Source organism: Candoia aspera, chromosome 6 (genome assembly GCF_035149785.1).
Source record: "Candoia aspera isolate rCanAsp1 chromosome 6, rCanAsp1.hap2, whole genome shotgun sequence".
Taxonomy (NCBI): domain Eukaryota; kingdom Metazoa; phylum Chordata; class Lepidosauria; order Squamata; family Boidae; genus Candoia; species Candoia aspera.
Genome location: NC_086158.1, coordinates 72,017,103 through 72,037,785, shown reverse-complemented (window position 1 = coordinate 72,037,785; position 20,683 = coordinate 72,017,103). Strand labels below are relative to the sequence as shown.

Sequence of the window (20,683 nt, the reverse complement as noted above, 5' to 3'; positions counted from 1 at the left end):
CCCCCCCCCCCCGCGGGCCCCCCCCGCCTACCGTGCCCCAAGGGAAAGGGCCCCCCCAAGCCCGCGACTTGGGTGGACCTCCCCCCCCCGGGACTCACTCCCCCCGCCCCGGGCCCACGAGGCAGTGACAAGCGTTCGCCAGCACCCTCCCCCCGCCCCCGGCCCACGGGGGAGTGGCAAGCAAGTCAACAGGGCAACCTGGGGGCAACGCCCAGGAGCACAAATAACAAAGGCGACGCACTTTAAATAAAAAAGAAGGGCCCTACCTGGAGCTGTTAAGCACCCGACCAGCCACGCCTCTCTCCTCGCCGAACTGAGCCAAACAAACAGGGTGTGGCTGGAGCATGCGCACGCCGGGGCGTGACCCGGGCATGCGCACTAAGGACACACCCTGGGAAGGCACGTGGTAGAGGGAGGAGCAAAGGGAGGGGCGACAACTACTCCGGTGGGAATTTAAAAAAAAAAAAAAAAAGTGCCGTTTGACAGCTCCACCGAGAAAAAAGAAAAAAACCAGAAAACCGGGGGGGAGCACTATTCGGACAGGGGGCAGTATGTCATGAGTGCCGTTGAGCTGAAGTCATCAGCGCAATGGCACACATGACAATAGCAAGGAAACAGGAGAAGGGGCTCAAGATAAGTAGCCATCAACTCACAACGACTAACGGCCAATAAACAATAGCTAAACGGATCACGGAGCACACCCAAGCCATCAGTGCTAATACAACGGAGATCGCCCAGCTGACAGCAATCACCGGATGAATAGAAAACCCGATGATGGGCGATCCCGGAACGCCAGCGGGGCCTCGCAACCCCTCACCCACCGGCAGGGCAAAGTATTGGACAAAGGGGGGTGACGTGACCACGAGTGAGGGGGCGCTGACCGGTGCGGGGTATTTAAACCCCGCACCGGCGCGCTCCTGTCACTCTCAGCTCTTTTCCCGACGCTGTACCTGCGCTGTGAATAAACCAGAGCCTGATCCACCGAACCAGTGTCTGAGCATTATTCAGAGGTAGGCAGCGCATGACAATAGTTAAGAGCAGAGACATCACCCTGACAACAAAGGTCCGCATAGTTAAAGCAATAGTGTTCCCCGTAGTAACATATGGCTGCGAGAGCTGGACCATAGGGAAGGCTGAGCGAAGGAAGATCGATGCTTTTGAACTGTGGTGTTGGAGGAAAATTCTGAGAGTGCCTTGGACTGCAAGAAGATCAAACCAGTCCATCCTCCAGGAAATAAAGCCAGACTGCTCACTTGAGGGAATGATATTCAAGGCAAAACTGAAATACCTTGGCCACATAATGAGAAGACAGGACACCCTGGAGAAGGTGCTGATGCTAGGGAGAGTGGAGGGCAAAAGGAAGAGGGGCCGACCAAGGGCAAGGTGGATGGATGATATTCTAGAGGTGACGGACTCATCCCTGGGGGAGCTGGGGGTGTTGACGACCAACAGGAAGCTCTGGCGTGGGCTGGTCCATGAAGTCACGAAGAGTCGGAAGTGACTAAACGAATAAACAACAACATGACAATATAAAAGTCTTCTAATTCTCCCTTCCGGGATGTTGGACCAGACAAAAATAATAAGGGTTAAAATTCAATCCAATCTCTATTATTCTTGTTAACAGCTGGTGGGACTGATATGAAAGTAAAATTCTGGATTAGCTTTCAAAGCTCTTGCTGAGATACCCTAAAGATATTCAAGTCTAGCGAGGTGCATAAAGTACAGGGTTCTCAAGGCAGGAAGAAAACAACATGAGAGAGCAGTAAAACTTTAGCCAGAAACTTCACTTAAAAATGGGGAAGAGGATGATCGCTGAGGCATCCCTCTTTTTGACTGACAGATTATTTTCAGTGATCAGGAGATTCAAGCATAGGGTGATATCATGATACCATGCAAATGGGTAGGTTAATTTCAAGAGATGTTGTTTTGAAATGCGTGTCAATTTTTTTAAATTTTAAATTTTAAAAAATTTAATATTAAAATTTTAATTTTAATTTTTTAAATTTTGCAATTTAAGATCATAGGTGTCTACAAGTTCAAGAGGAGGAATGATGAAATGTGCATCATGATGTCCCAATCAAATGCCACGACTTGCGCACATGCATCTGATTATCAGGATGCAAGTGTGGAGGGCCAGGTTTGCATTGTGATGTCACTGCTCACATAATACTTTTCATTATCATGGCAAGCTGTGAATGCTACATTTAAAATGCATTAAACCTATCCAAAGACTTGGTGTCTCTTATTTGATTTCCTGCCCAACATCAACAGGTAATCACACTTCCAATGTTTAGCAATTTGCTGCTTTAATGTATGTGGGAGCCTGCAGAAAGACTTCAAGGGTTGCATATCTTGAATGACCTTGATGGAAATAGGCAGGAACTGTTACCTAGGCAAAAGGGGCTGAAACATTTTTTAAGTGAGCAATGAAATAACATTTGGAAGCGGCTCAGGCAGACACCTTCGTAATTCACTGGAATGTGAGGAGGAGGAGGTACAGCACAACCAGAATTGCAAGATTTTGTTGTTATAGCCAATTGCACTAAAAGCAGTTTTAGCCTTCCCGTGGAGTTGGTTTCCTGGTCTGGTTTACCTAGAGGGGCTGATAGTGGCAAACAAGTAACCAAAATCCAGCAATGTTTAGGCATCCAGAAATGATGAAATGGAGGAACAAAGCAAAACATGGGTAAGGAAATCATTCAGTGGTTTTAACAATAAGTTGCTCAGCCCAAGGACCAAAGCAGTGTTTCTCAACCGTGGCAACTTTAAGATATGTGGACTTCAACTCCCAGAATTCCCCATGCCAAGGTTGAGAAACACTGGACCAAAGCCTGAAGTAGGGATGAGGAAGCTAAGATGTTCCAGAAGTTGCTGAACTACAATTCCTAACACCTTTCATCATTGGCCTTCTTGGCTAAGGTGGTTGGGAATGATTGTTTAGCTACAAATAGAGTGTCTATTTCAACAACAGGCTCTCCAAGTCACCTAAGATGCTATGCTACATTACCTGGCTATTTCCTGGATGACATTACAACGGATCAAAGAGCAGGCTAATACAGTAGTTCTCCCCGCATGAGAACTTTTCCTGACATTGCCACTGCCAAAGTTCCTGTTCAGTTGTTTGGGCCAAGCACTGTATTATGCAGGAAATCTATTTCCAGATTTTCCAACTTTTTAAATTTATCCTGAAAAGTTACCACCGAGGGAAGATTGGGTGAGAGTACCAGAGCTTAAGAAGGGGGAGATTTAATTATTTTCCCCTGCCCTATTTTCCTGCTCTGTACAGATGCTACTAACCCTGCAGCAGAAAATAAATCCAACTAAGAGCTATCTCTAATAGCTTTGTAATAATAAAATTAAAATAATAATGGGGCCAAATCATTGATTCCTGGCTGCTTCTTCCATGTAATGATATGGGCACTGCTTGCTGGCTTTACAACAGCGAAATGAGCTCCCTTTGTTTGTAATAGCAGTGAATTTTCAGGATAGTCAATCTGGAATGATCATGCTGTATAGATAGTTTTCATAATGAGTAAGCGCAGTGTTTTTTCCCATCACGACACTACCACCATTACTTTTCTACAGGTTCAGCTTCTTTGGTTTTAGTATTTCTGAAATGATAAAGATCAGAATGAACTCACCACATTTCTAAACAAGTTCTAGGAACATATTTGGCATATATATAATTGGACTGAGAGGTTCAAGGTGGTCCTAAGTCATTTTGTTGCCAGAGGTTGAGATCAGAATGATGCTGGTCTTCCCATTCCTTATAGGGAAGACAGCTGAGTCATCTTTCTGCATTAGTGAGGGGATGGTGTCTTCTACAACTGGCCGGTTTAGGGGCCTCAGGATGGTTGCGAAGTGAGGTGATGGCCATACTTTGCTAGGATTGGCCCTGGGTGGCATTACAAATTGAAGCTAATATTAGATTGGAAAAGTACATGTGCTTGCTTTTCTGAGGCAGAATATATGGATGTGATTTATGGATGGATAGGGACATTAGATTTGATGGAAACAAATGCAGGACCATTTGTTTCCATCAAATCTAATGTCACTGTGGTGTTTTAACAAGAGCTGCTTTTCAAGCCATCACTAGGTTACCATTTTGTTTAAGTGGTATTTGTTTTAGACCCTGTAAGCCACATCAACCATTGAAACACAATATGCCTTGTGCAAGATCAGTGGCAACAATTGTGCAACAAAGATGTGAAAGCCAAGGGAAGAAAACCTGGAAAAATGTATTTATTCCCTCCCCACCCCTTAAGTCCTTTTAAAATTTTTTATTCTCCCACCCATTTTTCCTTTCTTCTTTTGAGCCTTTACATTTCTGTTCTTCACTTCTAGTCTTTACTAGGCCTGTGACACTTATTAACTGTGGTGGCAACTCATTGCTGACATCACCGCCAGTGAAAGGGAGCTGTGGCATCATTCCATCATCTTGCATTGTGTGGGTTAATAGCATGACACATTACTTATTTCTAGCATTTGAAGTGGTGACCTCTAGAAGAATTGGCATGGCTGTTTTGAAGCTGTGTTCATGCACTGACCACCAGTGAAGTGAAGGGATTATGCATGTATACACACACCCTTTGAAACAGTTGTGCTAACCCTCTCGGAGGACACGCTTTGTGGAGTGCCCATTTCAAATGCTTTGCATAATATGCCAAACCAGACTCTGCTATAAGGATGTCTATTTGAGTAGCGATTTAAGAACAGTTATAATTAGTTACCTAGTGACCCAATCAGTTTCATTAAGGCCACAACTAAAATACCAGTGTAGCACAGACTGTTATGCTTAAATTTAAAGATGTGCTTGCTATATACAGCACATCATTCAAAGGGATTATTTCATGTGTGTTTAAAAATTGTTATGTACAAAGGGCTTACTTTTGAGGATTGAAGGTTTAGTGGAAAATATTAGCAATGAACTGCTTAAAATATTTAGCTCAAGAGATTTCTGACATTATTCCAGACACTGACCAGGCACACAATTTATTCACAAGGCAACTGGGTAATATTAAGATTCTTCATTATTATAGGATGTGAGCAAGCCAATTTTTTTTCATACTGTGGGCATGAAATGGCTGGAAAAAATTGTGAGTTGTAAGGCTGTTAACTGATACTCAGTCTGAGTTTTAGAGAGTTATTGCAACATGGTAACATATTTGGAGTTCTTATAATATCAAATTACATCTATCTCTATTCATCCATCATCTATCTATCATCTATCATCCATCCATCCATCCATCCATCCATCCATCCATTGGCAATTCTCTTGCTCAACAGGAAGCTCAACAGGAAGCTTGCTAAACAGGAAGTTCAACCTTTCTGCTTGTTTTTCTAGTGATTCTGTCACCCACATTGTGGCTGAGAATAATTCCTACTCTGAAATCCTGAAATGGCTGCAGAAACACAAGGTGGAGGACAGCTCAAGATTCAAGATTCTCGATGTCAGGTGGTTGACAGCCTGCATGGAGGTGGGAAGACCAGTGGATTCAGAGAAATATCAGCTTGCTGTAAGTCAAGTGGGACAATGTGAAAGCAACAGGATGGGGAAGGCATCAAGCTGGAAATTCAAGTTATGACTCAAGGATGGTTAGGCTAGACTATTTAGGTCTAAGTTGATTGCATTGGCTCTAAATGGGTTGAAATCTCAATACTTAATTTGCTTGTAATAGGCAAACTTACAGTAAATTTCATCAAAGCATGGCTTTTGGATGTCTTCCTTTTGGATAAAACCCTTCCAAGAAATACAAAATAGACACAAAATTAATAATAATCACTACTTTGATTACACAAAATTAATAATCATGCAAGGTTCATATGATCTTCTTTGGTACGTCCCTTCCTGCTGCTTTAACTTTCCTGATGCCCAACTGTGATAACCTGCAGTTTATTAAAGTGATCTTCTGCATGTTGAAGCAGGATGAATGTCAGTAGCACAAAAACAGTGGAAGGTGACTTATCTTCATGCCTGTTAACTTCCCTTAGGCTTCTGGTTGGCCACTGTGAAAAACAGAAGGTGGGACTAAATGGGCCTTGGATGGATTAGAGGCAGCACTGTATGCAAGAAAGAGCCTCTACTGAATACCTTTATTTAGTTCAATCTGTTTTGTACATAGGATTTGGATGACTAAAAGATAGAGATATTAGGTGCAACTGTTTTTCCAAAGTGTTAAGTGTCCTCAGAGAAGAACAAGGGAATGTTAACCCATAAATAATATGTTACTGTTATCATTAATAGGACTACCAGATTTGAGCTACAAATCCCAATGCAATGTTAGCATTTTTGGTGTTTCTGTTGTCTCTTCCGGTCATCTGGACTTTTCCAGATGGTAACGTCTGTTGAGATGTTGGTCTGTATAACCTGATGCAAACATGAGAATCTCCAAAATTTCTTTGGGTGATTGTGTTATGCAATTCAGTGTAGCACTTTTACGCTCAGGCTACATTAAAGCAATTTAAGAACTAATGATTGAATTTTGAGTGAGCCTGCACATAGATTGAATTTATTCAATTGTGCTGCAAAAATCCAAAATGCCCCACCAGGTGGAGCTATTGTTTAGAATGTTGCACAGGAATTATATTTTTAGCCATTATTGTCACTGGATTTGTTGAAGGAAAGGGTTAAAAATGTAATATTCTGAACCTACAAAGCAGTATGGTTAGACGTGCCAATACTTAGGGATAAAGTATTGACTAGATAGACTGATTAGATTCCATTTTGGCCACTGCCTGGCATGGAGGCGGATACCAACTTCAGAAATGAATTTTGCGACACAGGAAACAGCAAATGAACTGTGTGTGTGAAGGTACACAAATCAAGAGTGAAATATCCACCATAATTAAATATGACATGCATTAACATGCCCATTCAATAATACTATTGTTAGTACTGTAGTAGTAGTACCAGTAGTTACCAGTTTTTGCCAGCAGTTTTGTATGCATGTATGTTTTACATGCATACAAAAATGTAAACTAGAAGCCAGAGATTTGGTGGATTATTATGATCCAGCATTCGGATTCCAGCTCTTGTCTCCAGTGACCATATGCACCAGCTCTTGATGGCTGTTCCAGTTCTATTTTTGTCTCATACGTCTCCCTTCACATCCTCTTTTTCGGAAAATCTTATTTTTCTTATTGTTCTCAGCCTAGGTCCTCCTGGCTGTTTGTTTGTTTGTCTTCCTAGTCAGAGTTAATTGCTGACTGAAAATGGATCAACAATATGACAACAATTCTCTCATCAGAGAGGCACAATTAGATGATCCAGAGCTATATACAGAATCCCCCTTTGTGGGGAGATGGGTGGTGACAGAAATTTGAAATATAAATAATAAATAAATAAATAAATACGTACATCCCTGAAAGCTTAGAGAATATTCCCAGATCTGCCCCCAAATTGCCTCTAAGTTATAAAGTTGAATGTGACAGCACCTCCCACCTCTTTTCTCTGCCCCCACCTTTTGAAGTGTGCTTCCCAAGTCCAGCACGCAAGTGTCAAATACAGCCCTTGGCCAAAGAAAGGTTGTGTAACTGTCTGATGACATTATAATATGGATTTTGAAAATAGTGAAGTTACCTGCAGCTAACAGCTTGAGTTTTCCCATCTCCTTCCCCTTTACAATTTATTTCTTTTAAGAAATACAATAGTGTGTGTATTTTAATTTTCCATAAATTGGAAAATAAGTTAATTTCTTACGTTGCATCAATGTATATGCCTTAGGTTGAATTTTTCCAATTTCTTGAAAACCATTTGACAAAAAGGAATGACACCAAAGACTTTAGTATGTACTAATTTGCTTAATTAACCCAACATAATTTAGAAAAGTTATAACTTATATGATGTCATATTAACAGCATCTATGGATTATCTTTCTAGTCAATTCTCTCTGACACGCTAAAATAGATTTAAAAGAAATTCTATGCTACCAAAAGCTCCCAGCAGATTCATTAACTTCATTAACTTCAAATTCCAAATCATCCAGAGTTTTAAAAGACTTTCAGAAGAACTCATTGTAATTAACTTAAGACTTGTATATCACCTTTAAATGAAGTAGATGTACAGCATTATTGACATGCTGTAACTGATGGGATCTAGTAATTTACAAAGAAATAGCTGAATGTGAGTCATTTAAACCAAGGGGGAACTCGCTTTTTAAAAGTCCATCAGAGTCCATCCCTCTGATATAATTATAGTATCCCTGACAAATGGGATCCCCCCAACCTCTGTTTCAATGCCTCCAAGCAAAAAAAATTCTCTCTCTTTGTTCCCAAACATAAGGCTTTTCAAGGAAAACAATTCAACATTCCTGTGTTGAATAAGCATAGGTACAATACTTAAGAAGTTATTAAGAAGCTCTTTTGGGGGAGATGGGCGGCAACGAAATTTGAGAAATAAATAAATAAATAATATCAAGGCAAACCATATAAGTCAAGATTACCTATAGATTATCACTAGTGCTCCAAGATCTTGGCCCTACTTGGAGATACCTTAGAATAACCAAGGCCTGTTGCATGAAAAACTTGTGGACTTCCCCCAAAAGGAGAAGACCACTTTCATGGTCCAATTGCAACACATTCGCTGTCTGATGTTAAATGATTTCTGTGTCCATGTACTTTATAAAGTACTCAAAATTAGATAAATGCATTCGTCCCACCAAAGCAAGACTGCCTCTGTATTAAGCTAATACAGTAACATGGGAACATTTTAACTGAACTCTTTGTTGTTGTTTATTCGTTTAGTCGCTTCCGACTCTTCGTGACTTCATGGACCAGCCCACGCCAGAGCTTCCTGTCCGTCGTCATCACCCCCAGCTCCCCCAGGGACGAGTCCGTCACCTCTAGAATATCATCCATCCATCTTGCCCTTGGTCGGCCCCTCTTCCTTTTGCCTTCCACTCTCCCTAGCATCAGCATCTTCTCCAGGGTGTCCTGTCTTCTCATTATGTGGCCAAAGTATTTCAGTTTTGCCTTTAATATCATTCCCTCAAGTGAGCAGTCTGGCTTTATTTCCTGGAGGATGGACTGGTTGGATCTTCTTGCAGTCCAAGGCACTCTCAGAATTTTCCTCCAACACCAGAGTTCAAAAGCATCGATCTTCCTTCTCTCCGCCTTCCTTATGGTCCAGCTCTCGCAGCCATATGTTACTACAGGGAACACCATTGCTTTAACTATGCGGGCCTTTGTTGTCAGTGTGATGTCTCTGCTCTTAACTATTTTATCGAGATTGGTCATTGCTCTTCTCCCAAGGATTAAGCGTCTTCTGATTTCCTGACTGCAGTCAGCATCTGCAGTAATCTTCGCACCTAGAAATACAAAATCTTTCACTGCTTCTACATTTTCTCCCTCTATTTGCCAGTTATCAATCAAGCTGGTTGCCATAATCTTGGTTTTTGTGAGGTTTAGCTGCAAGCCAGCTTTTGCACTTTCTTCTTTCACCTTCATCATAAGGCTCCTCAGTTCCTCTTCATTTTCAGCCATCAAAGTGGTATCATCTGCATATCTGAGATTGTTAATGTTTCTTCCAGAGATTTTAACTCCAGCCTTGGATTCCTCAAGGCCAGCTTGTCGCATGATGTGTTCTGCATACAAGTTGAATAGGTAGGGTGAGAGGATACAGCCCTGCCGTACTCCTTTCCCAATCTTAAACCAGTCCGTTGTTCCGTGGTCTGTACTTACTGTTGCTACTTGGTCGTTATACAGATTCTTCAGGAGGCATACAAGATGACTTGGTATCCCCATACCGCTAAGAACTTGCCACAATTTGTTATGGTCCACACAGTCAAAGGCTTTAGAATAGTCAATAAAACAGAAATAGATGTTTTTCTGAAACTCCCTGGCTTTTTCCATTATCCAGCGGATATTGGCAATTTGGTCCCTAGTTCCTCTGCCTTTTCTAAACCCAGCTTGTACATCTGGCAATTCTCGCTCCATGAATTGCTGAAGTCTACCTTGCAGGATCTTGAGCATTACCTTACTGGCATGTGAAATGAGTGCCACTGTTCGATAGTTTGAACATTCTTTAGTGTTTCCCTTTTTTGGTATGGGGATATAAGTTGATTTTTTCCAATCTGATGGCCATTCTTGTGTTTTCCAAATTTGCTGGCATATAGCATGCATTACCTTGACAGCATCATCTTGCAAGATTTTGAACAGTTCAGCTGGGATGCCGTCGTCTCCTGCTGCCTTGTTATTAGCAATGCTTCTTAAGGCCCTTTCAACCTCACTCTTCAGGATGTCTGGCTCTAGCTCACTGACCACACCGTCAAAGCTATCCCCGATATTGTTATCCTTCCTATACAGGTCTTCTGTATATTCTTGCCGCCTTTTCTTGATCTCTTCTTCTTCTGTTAGGTCCTTGCCATCTTTGTTTTTGATCATACCCATTTTGGCCTGGAATTTACCTCCAATGTTTCTAATTTTCTGGAAGAGGTCTCTTGTCCTTCCTATTCTATTGTCTTCTTCTACTTCCGCGCATTGCTTGTTTAAAAATAATTCCTTATCTCTTCTGGCTAACCTCTGGAATTTTGCATTTAATTGGGCATATCTCCCCCTATCACTGTTGCCTTTTGCTTTCCTTCTTTCTTGGGCTACTTCTAGTGTCTCAGCAGACAGCCATTTTGCCTTCTTGGTTTTCTCTTTCTTTGGGATGTATTTTGTTGCCGCCTCCTGAACAATGCTGCCAACTTCTGTCCATAATTCTTCTGGGACCCTATCTACTAAGTCCAGTCCCTTAAATCGATTCCTCACCTCCACTGCATATTCCTTAGGAATATTAGTGAGCTCATATCTAGCTGATCTGTGGGTCTTCCGTAATCTCTTTAGTCTGATCCTAAATTGTGCAAGAAGAAGTTCGTGATCTGAACTACAGTCAGCTCCAGGCCTTGTTTTTACCGACTGTACGGATGTCCGCCACCTTTGGCTGCAAAGGATGTAATCAATCTGATTTCGGTGTTGTCCATCTGGTGAAGTCCATGTATAAAGCCGTCTCTTAGGTTGTTGGAAGAGAGTGTTTGTTATGCAGAGTGAGTTGTCTTGGCAAAATTCTATCAGCCTATGTCCTGCTTCATTTTGTTCTCCCAGACCATACTTACCTGTAATTCGAGGTGTCATTTGACTGCCCACCTTAGCATTCCAGTCTCCTGTGATGAAAATAACATCTCTTTTAGGCGTGTTGTCCAGTAGGTGCTGCAGATCCTCATAGAACTGCTCTACTTCAGCTTCTTCAGCATTTGTGGTTGGGGCGTATATTTGGATCACTGTGATGTTAGATGGCTTGCCCTGAATTCGAATTGAGATCATTCTGTCGTTTTTTGGGTTGTATCCAAGCACTGCTTTAGCCACTTGACTATTAATTATGAAGGCTACTCCATTTCTTTTGTGGTCCTCTTGTCCACAGTAGTAGATCTGGTGGTCATTTGATGTGAAGTGGCCCATTCCAGTCCATTTCAGTTCACTGACGCCCAGGATGTCTATCTTTAATCTTGACATCTCACCAATAACCACATCCAATTTGCCCTGGCTCATATTCCAGGTTCCAATGGTGTGTTGATCCTTAGAACATCGGATTCGCCGTTCACCACCAGCACCGTCGGCCGCTAGCCGTCCTTTCGGCTTTGAGCTAACTGCGTCATCACATCTGGGGCTAGTTGAGCTCATCCTCTGTTCCTCCCCAGTAGCATTTTGACCATCTTCCGACCTGGGGGTCTCATCTTCCGATGGTATACCGACATATCTCTGGTTGTACTGATCCATTTAGTTTTCACGGCAAGAATACTGGGGTGGGTTGCCATTACCTTCCCCAGGGATCGCATTTAGTCTGACCTCTCTGTCATGACCTTCCCGTCTTGGGTGGCCCTTCACGGTTTAGCTCATGGCATCATTGAGGTGCTCAAGCTCCAGCACCACGACAAGGTAACGATCCTTTGCTGAAGAACTGAACTCTGGGTGCCCAAAAAAAGAATCAAAGAATGAGTGGTTGGTAAGTGGTGTCCCTGTGGGAAAAACACAGAGTCTGGCAAAAGGATGCTGTTTTCTTTCTTTAAAAAATGTATTTCGCAAGCTTAAAATTATATAGAACAGCCCAGTTTGAAAAACACAGTCACTCCAGTTAAATTAGTTCTTTACTGATGTATTTAATAGAAAAGGAGGAATAGGTGCACAAGGGAAGCTTTTTTTCTGTTCTCCCACCAACTTATAACTAAAAAAAAGATCAGTTTTCTTGTAATTTTTGCAATGTATTTTGAAAAGGAAAAATTACTGTGTGTACATCTGAATCTGCCCTGGCAAGTAGCCAAATGGGATTCAGTAGGTTGCAACAAAATTATTTTAGGTTTATTCATAATATAATCTGTGAATTATACTTTAATAGTGATTTCTAAACTACAGACATTATAAAGTAGCTGAATGGGTGCTACAAGCATATCACCTAAAAATGTCAAAGACATCAGGGCCAAGAAAGAATTATAAAAATAATCTCATATATTTATAAAACTATGATCTCTACAAATGCTGTTTCAATAGTTTTATGGAGAATCAGGCTGAAGAAAACACCTATTTGGTGCCTTGGTTCTCAATCCATAGTATTTTTACCACCAAAGGATTGAAAAAGTAATCTAGGTGGGACACAGAGTAAACCTCTGAAATTTGAAGTGCTTAAAATTGTGCCTTGGTAAAAATCACTTATCAAGAAACAAACAACCTGGAGAGGGTCCAAATGACCATTTTATTTGTCCAAAGCTAGCTAGGTTAAGTGACTTGCTGATCTCTTGCACCCAGAAGTGCCAAGTGCAAAAACACCAAGGTTACACAGATCTTATATAGACAATCAATCAAAGATGGTTTGAGCATGTGCACACACTGCAGAAGATCCCAAGTAAATAAAGAATTTCTTTGCAACTGATAAGGAAACAGGAGAAACACAAGCACAGTCTATCCTTCATGGTGTGAAAACATTACAGGCACATTCCTAGAAATGCAACACAACAACTTTGATATGTAAGTTGGGCCAAGGCTGTACTTATTATTCTAACCAGCTGACCCTGCATTTATAGCAGGAAGAGATAAAGAGATATGGCAGTATATATCCTTGAGTTCTGAAGACATGAACTCTATTTAATTAGTCACTAACAGGCACAGATTGGCACCATAATAAAAATTCCATTCTTAAGGACGTTACAGGAGAGTCACAGAGGACATCTATAAACCTAAAGAAATATATAGCAATACTACCATCATATAAGTAAACATACACATTGATTCAACCTGAGTTCTTATTCCAGCCTATCACAACTATAAATGAAAAACTTATAACAGAATGCCTGTAAACATATAAATACGTTTCTTGAAAAAAAGTGAGATTTGGGTTTCTTTGATGTTGTGACAGCTGGGATTTAAACTACAGAAGAAGGATTGGAATCCCTGTCCTACTAGAATCATAAATCCAATTAACTTCCCCTGTTCTTTCCAAAATTTCCTTGCTGTAGTAGATGTTTCTCCTTCTCATAGTCACAGATTAGGATTACATTTCACTGCACCATCCAGCATTGTTCATGTAGCTGCCTTAGTCAACAGAATGTGGAGATCATAAGAGGATAATAAATTATTTGAAATTTATTTATTTATGTAATTGATATGGCTACCCAACTTGCAAATTGTTACTCTGGGCAGCAAATATCAGATTAAAATTATGAAAAAGATAAATGAGATAAAAACTGTGGAAGCAAATCATAAAACAGCACAAACTGAAGCCAAACTCAACAATCCAAATCATTTACCAGATGGCTAACCCAACATCTGGTGAACACTTGGAGGAAAACCTCCAAGTTTTTTAAGGTCTTATGGAAGGCCAACAGGCTTGGGACTATGCAAATCCTTTGCGGTATGTTATTCCAAAGGGCAAGTGTCACAACAGAAAAGGCTTGCCTTCTGGGTCCCATTAGAAGACATGTGTTTCATAGAAGGAACCTGAACCATGCCCACGCTATTGGATCTCATGGAACAAGAGGCAAAAGTGAAGATATCTGGTTCTGCAAAAAAGGGTGTCTGATTTTTGGATGCCTTTGGGTCACTGTTGACTCCTGGTGACTGGCTGGACAAGTCCCTGTAGTTTCCTTGGCAAGGTTTTTAGGAAGTGGTTTGCCCTTGTTTTCTTCTTCCTAAGGCTGAGAGAGAGTGACTGGTCCAAGATCACCCAGCTGGCTTTGTGCCTAAAGCAGGAGTAGAACTCACAATCTCCTGGTTTCTAGTCTGGTACCTTAACTGCTACACCAAACTGGTTCTCATAGGTATTACTGTTGTATTATTAATAGAAGTTGGACTACCAGGAATGGTCCCCAGAGCGAACATTACTTGCCTGGTCTTAAATCCTTTGTACTTTGACTTGGGTGGATAGCAAGGCTATGTCTGCCATATACCATTCAGTGTTATGCTGAGAAATAAGTCTCTAACTATACAGGGGACTACCCTTAAATGGGGTTGCAAAACTTCACTCAGTACTAACTGCTGATAGTAGCCTAGTCATTAGACAGCATGTCATTAATAGTCTAGCCCTTGTATGGGTTTTCAGTTTGTTTTCTATCCTAATTCAAAAGGTTGGTTCCTACCTTTAAATTTGTGGTAATCAGTGACAGCCCCAGAAACCTGCAACTGTGCTGATGAATTTGACTTGATGAAATTAACAGAACCTAGTAATTTTAATAATGCAAGTGCCATTCAGAAATATAAGACTTAAAGCAGCTTTGCACAATTGAACCAACCAACCCCCCCAAAACCCCGTGAAAATTGTGGAGAATCCTAGTCCTACCCATATACATGATAGGGGCTCTTCTTCCCATCCATTGCAGCCTTCATTTCTCCTCCCCTTCAACCGCTCCCCCAAATCACATTTATTTATTTATTAATTTACAAACAGTGTACCTCTCAACTCTCTCAACTAACTCACATAACTAAAAAATGGCTGACCCATTATTATCAGTTCAGATCAAGTTACCACATAAAAAGAGAACCTTCAGGTCTTTCTAGCATGCCGATAGCAAAGGAGCCGGACTTATCTCATGTTGGGGGTTGGGCAGCATTTTCCACAGGGTGGAAAATTATGACTAAGAGGATCCATCTCCAGTCTTAATCCAGATTATCTGGTGGATTTCCTTTTCCCACCTGAATGCCCATATTCACTGTGGTCTTCAGAAGGGCTATATTTTACATATCTCTTTGGCCATGGATGTCTATAGGATCAGTTCATCTCAGCAGGTCCCAGGTTCTAGAATTTATTGTCCTATGAAGTCCAGCTAACCACCTCAGTGATCATGTTCCAAAGGTGAGTTAAAACAACCCTGTTTCCATATATACATTATTATACTGCTTTGTGTTCTTGAAAGTTTCTTCATTCTCTGTGTGTATGTGTGTGTGTGTGTGTGTGTCCATGCCACACTTTATTACTTGATTTTCAACTGTATTTTATCGTATTTTATCTCATCATAGTATATTTTATCTAATTTTACTGTATTTTAGCTGTTTTATGGTATCATATCTTATATTTTATATCTTATAGTGGCTGATGCCCAACTTTCTGATATGGTCATTTGACTAATCAATAAAGTTATTCATTCATTCATTCATACTTGATTTTCAAAAATGATTTTGACTATTACCATACATACAGTATGTGTCCTAACAGCCAGGAACCACGCTGAGACAAGGAATAGGTCTCTAGTGTTTTATTACTGCTACATTAGACAGAAAATCCTAACAAACTGAAGAAGCGTGGGAAAAACCCAGACAGATAAACCCCAAAACTCAAGGCGGGTCTGATCTGTGTCTCTTTGAATGGCTGCTTAACACCTTGTCATGAGTAAGGATGGCGAGCAGGGGGCTCCCATCCAGGCTGTAAAGCGCATGCGTAGTACTGAGGAATTAGGTAGCTATTCAAAGAGACACAGATCGGGCCCGCCTTAGCCTTTGGGGTTTATATGTCTGGGTTTTTCCCACGCTTCTTCAGTTTGTTAGGATTTTCTGTTATGTAGCAGTAATAAACACTAGAGACCTATTCCTTGTCTCAGCGTGGTTCCTGGCTGTTAGGACACTCCTCAGTACTATGCATGCGTTTCCCCCCTGGATAGGGGCCCCCTCCTGCTCACCATCAGTACTCATGACATCACCCTCCCCTCCAGATTCACATTCCATTTCAGCCCCCTCCCTTCCAGAGGTCTCATGATAGTCCATCTCCCCCTCCAAGCTCCCATGGGAACTGAGCAACAAGGGAAATTCTTCAAAGGAAAACTCCTCCAAGGACAAATCAGTGCTGCTCTCCAGGTCTGATAACGCTTCTGGCCCAGGTGGCTGCTGCTGGAAAATAGCTAGATAATTAGACGATTCTTCCCCCCTCCCCCTTGGGAAATGCAAGCCAGAGGTGGAGGGCTGTGGCCCTCCCTCCTCCTCTGTTTCTGGTCTCAAGGCTTCAGGTGGGGGTGGGGGCTGCAAACTTACGAACTCCTCTGCTTGGGATTCCTCTGCTTGCTCAGTCAAGTGAGGAATCTCTGGTAGAGTGCGAGGCTTGGGTTTGTGAGGGAAAAGCTGATGGAATCGTTGAACCAGCGCTGGTGCATGCACATCTCTGGCATTTTCCCACGTGCGCTCTTTCTCAGGGTACCCTTTCCAGTGTATTAAATAATGGATGCCCCTTCCCCTCCTCCAGAATTTCCTCGACTTCGTATTCCTCCTCCCCCTCCACAATTACTGGAGGTGGGGGGCAGTTGTGATCGTAAGTTACTTGGGGGAGGGTCTTTAGCTAGCAAGGCTCTGTGAAAGACTGGATGGATTTTCATGGATGCTGGCAGCTTTAAGCGATAAGCCACTGGATTTATCTGCTGTACCACAGTGAAAGGGCCCACAAACTTAGAGTCCAACTTCTTGGAGGGTCTGGTAGAAGTCAAAAACTTGGTAGAGAGCCACACTTTGTCTCCTACTGCAATCGCTGGCCCCTCTTGTCTGTGAGCATCTGCAGCTCTCTTGTAAGCACTCTTTGCCCTGTTCAGCTGCTCCTTTAACAACTCCTGTGCAGCTTGTTGCTATTTAAGAAAATCAGCCACGGCTGGGACAGTTCCCTGCTGGAAGGAGGTGGGCAACACCCGAGGGTTAACCCTGTAGAGTGCTTGGAAAGGAGACATCTTGGTAGAGGATTGCACAGAGTTGTTATAAGTAAATTCTGCCATGGGGACCAGGGCTGGCCAATTGTCTTGCTGATAAGTGGTGTAACACCTGAGATACTGCTGTAACCATTGGTTAATTTTCTCAGCTTGCCTGTTACTAGCCGGATGATGCAATGATGATAGGTGGATCTGGACCCCTAATGACTGGAAAAGGGCCCTCCAGAACCTAGAAGTGAACTGAGGGCCTCTGTCACTCACCAAGTGATTTATCATGCCTCTATACCTAAAAACATGGTCCATGAACAACTGCGCTGTGGCTTGCGCAGATGGGAGGCCCTTGCAAGGAATAAAATGTGCCATTTTAGTGAAAAGGTCCACCACCACTAGTATGGAAGTCAGCCCCTGGACCGGGGGTAAATCAGTGATGAAATCCATGGAGATTGTATCCCAAGGCCTACTGGGGTTGGGTAGGGGTTGCAAGAGTCCTGTGGGCTTCCCTGGGAGAGGCTTGTCTTGTCTACAGGTATGACAAGAAGCAATGTAACCCTTTATGTCTGCAGTCATCTTAGGCCACCAGTAGTCTCTCAGAGCTCTATGGAGAGTTTTAAAAACACCTCCATGGCCTGCTGTTTGATGGTCACGGCAAAGTCTCAGTACTTCTTCCCTCAATGAGGGGAGAATGTATAATCGCCCACTATGCCAGAGGATTCCTGCCTCCACATTAAATGGGGAGGCAGTGTCTTGCGGGCCCCTCTGGAGGTCATCCATCCTGGCCTTGGCATATGGGTCCTGTTGCTGCTGAGCTCTGACTCTTGTAAATAGGTCCTCTGCTTGTCTGTCTGCTGCTAAAATCTCTGTCTGATTCCCCCTCACAGACTGCTGAAAGTTGTGAGGTTGTAATATAGTAGCCTGTACCTCCTGGTGAGTGGCGGGGGTTGCCTGAATGGATCGAGACTGAGCATCTGGCAAACGGTTCTGCGCCCCGGGAACATAAGAAATAACAAAATTGAAACGGGAGAAAAACTGGCTCCATCTGATTTGGCATGGGGTGAGGGATCTGGTGTTTTGTAGAAGCTGTAAATTCTTGTGATCGGTGCAAACTTTCACAGGAAAGGTTGCACCTTCTAGCCAGTGCCTCCACTCTTGAAATGCTGCTTTAATTGCTAGCAACTCCTTGTTAAAAACATAATAGTTTCTCTCTGCTGGTGAGAGCATGCGGGAGAAAAATACACAAGGGAGCAATGTACTCTCTGTTTTGTTTGTATATTGCAATAAAACAGCACCAATAGCAATATCTGAAGCATCGGAATGCATTATGAATTGCTTTGTGGGATCAGGGTGCTTTAAAAGCGGCTGGGATGCAAAGAGTTGCTTAAATTCTTGGAAGGCTGCTTGCTCTCTCTCCCCCCAAATGAATTTTGATCCTTTCTTCAAAAGCTGTGTGAGGGGTTTAGCCCTGTCACTAAATTTATTTATGAATCTCCTGTAAAAATTGCAGAACCCTAGAAATTTTTGTACCTCTTTCACGTTTCTGGGGGGTTGCCAAGAGAGAATTTCCTGGACCTTAGAAGGATCCATGGATATGCCTTCTGTTGATATTTTATAGCCCAGGAAATGTAATTCAGTTAAATCGAAGGCACACTTCTCTAGCTTGGCGAACAGCTTGTTCTCTCTCAGTCTTTGTAAGACATTACATACATGGGTTACATGAATTGTAGCATCCTCAGAGAATATTAATATGTCATCTAGATAAACGACCAGATACTTATCTAGTAAATCAGAGAAAATTTGATTCATAAATCGGGAAAATATGGCTCCTGCATTAGACAAGCCAAAGGGCAAAACAAGGTACTCAAATTTACCAAACCTGGTATCGAAGGCAGTCAGATATTCATGCCCCTCTTTCATCCGGATCAGATTGTACACATTCCTGAGGTCCAACCTAGTAAAAATGTGTGCTTTCTGTAAGCGATCCAGCAGATCAGATATTAGGGGGAGTGGGTAATTTTCCTTGACCGTGACTTTATTGAGGGAACTGAAATCATGCACCATTCTCATGGGTGCCTCCTGGTTTGCTGGTGCCAACGGGTCAGGCTTCTTTGGTACGAAGAAGGTAGGAGCAGACGCTGGGGAAGTAGATGGTCGGATGAAACCCTTTTGGAGATTAGAATCTAAGTAATCCTTTAAGGTGGCTAGTTCCTTGGGGGACATGGGATATTGTTTCCTTGCTGGAATCTTGGCTCCTGGTATCAACTCAATGGTGCAATCACAGTCCCTATGGGGAGGTAGTGCTGTGGCCTCTTGTTCGCTGAAAACATCTGCAAAATCTGCATACTTGGCTGGCAACTGGACTCCCCCTGCTTCCGTGACTGCTTTGGTTGCTGGAGAGAGGAGAACGGCTTGAATCTTGTGGTGCTGGCATTCCTTAGCTGGGAAGGAGATTGCTCCCGTAGTCTAGTTCAACAATGGGTTGTGGATCTTCAGCCAAGGTGTGCCCAGGACTATAGGCATATTAAGTGATGCAGTAACATAAAGTTGGATCCTCCCGTTGTTAGTTGCAAAGGTTCTGTGAAACTTCTAATCGGCCCTGCCTTGAGGGGCTGGCTGTCAATGGTCTCAACTTCTATGGGACATGGCAATTCTATGGTTGGGATGTTGAGGTCTTGTACAGTCTGCACATCAATAAAATTGGTGGAAGCTCTGGAATCCACGAGGGCCTCTAGCTTGACCTGGTGCTCTGGGTTTATGTGCATTATGACTGGTAAGTAGTAAAAGGATTGCCTGGAATCCTCGGAATGAGCCCTTCTTAATTGATTGATGGTGTCCCTGCTGAGCTCTGTGGAGGGAGACCAACGGAGTTTCCCTGGTTGGAAGCAGAGGTGGAGGTGGCTCTTGGTTCTGCTGCTTGCCCTGGGGCTCTTACAGAATTTGCTTGGCTTCTCGCTGGGCAAGCTCTCACCATGTGTCCCTGGACTCCGCAGTAGAAACAGAGGGTTCTCTCTCTCCTTCTCTGTCTCTCAGCCTCGGAAATAAGCCTCCTGCTTGCCCCGATCTGCATCGGCTCCTCTGGTCCTGAGTAAAGAGATGATGCGGAGAGAGTTGGAAATCCTGGAAGCGCTCTGAGGCCCCTGTTTCTCCCTGGCTGCATCTGTCTGAGCTTTTCTAGCCTGGCGTCTACGACCATGGACAGTTGATATAAACCTTCTAGGGTAGCTAGTGTTCCCTGGCGCACTAATTCATTTTTAATTTCTTCATCCAGCCCCTGTTGGAATTGGTCTTTCAAGGCACTCTCATTCCAGTCCAGATCTCCTGCTAACAGCTTGAAATCAGCAATGTAAATTCCCACCCTCTTGTTGCCTTGCTTGAGCTTCCGAATTTCCCGGCTGGCAGTGACCTCTCTGATCAGGTCGTCAAAGTGTGCTCGGAACCCTGCTAGAAAATTTTGGTAGTCGTTGAGAATTGGGTTGTTGTTCTCCACCATGGGAATAGCCCATTTGGCTGCTGGGCCCTTTAGCAGACTTAAAATGAAGGTGACT

The 20,683-nt window shown here is 42.7% G+C and overlaps 1 protein-coding gene across 1 annotated transcript in view; it reads left to right on the top strand.

Moving 5' to 3' along the window:
• Positions 1-20,683, top strand: part of DNTT (DNA nucleotidylexotransferase) — a 175,166-nt gene that overhangs the window by 11,776 nt on the left and 142,707 nt on the right. The window contains exons 2-4 of the mRNA XM_063306162.1: positions 5,345-5,535; positions 12,781-12,802; positions 17,535-17,560. Coding sequence (XP_063162232.1) covers positions 5,345-5,535; positions 12,781-12,802; positions 17,535-17,560 — 239 coding nt within the window. The remainder of the gene's footprint in view (positions 1-5,344; positions 5,536-12,780; positions 12,803-17,534; positions 17,561-20,683) is intronic.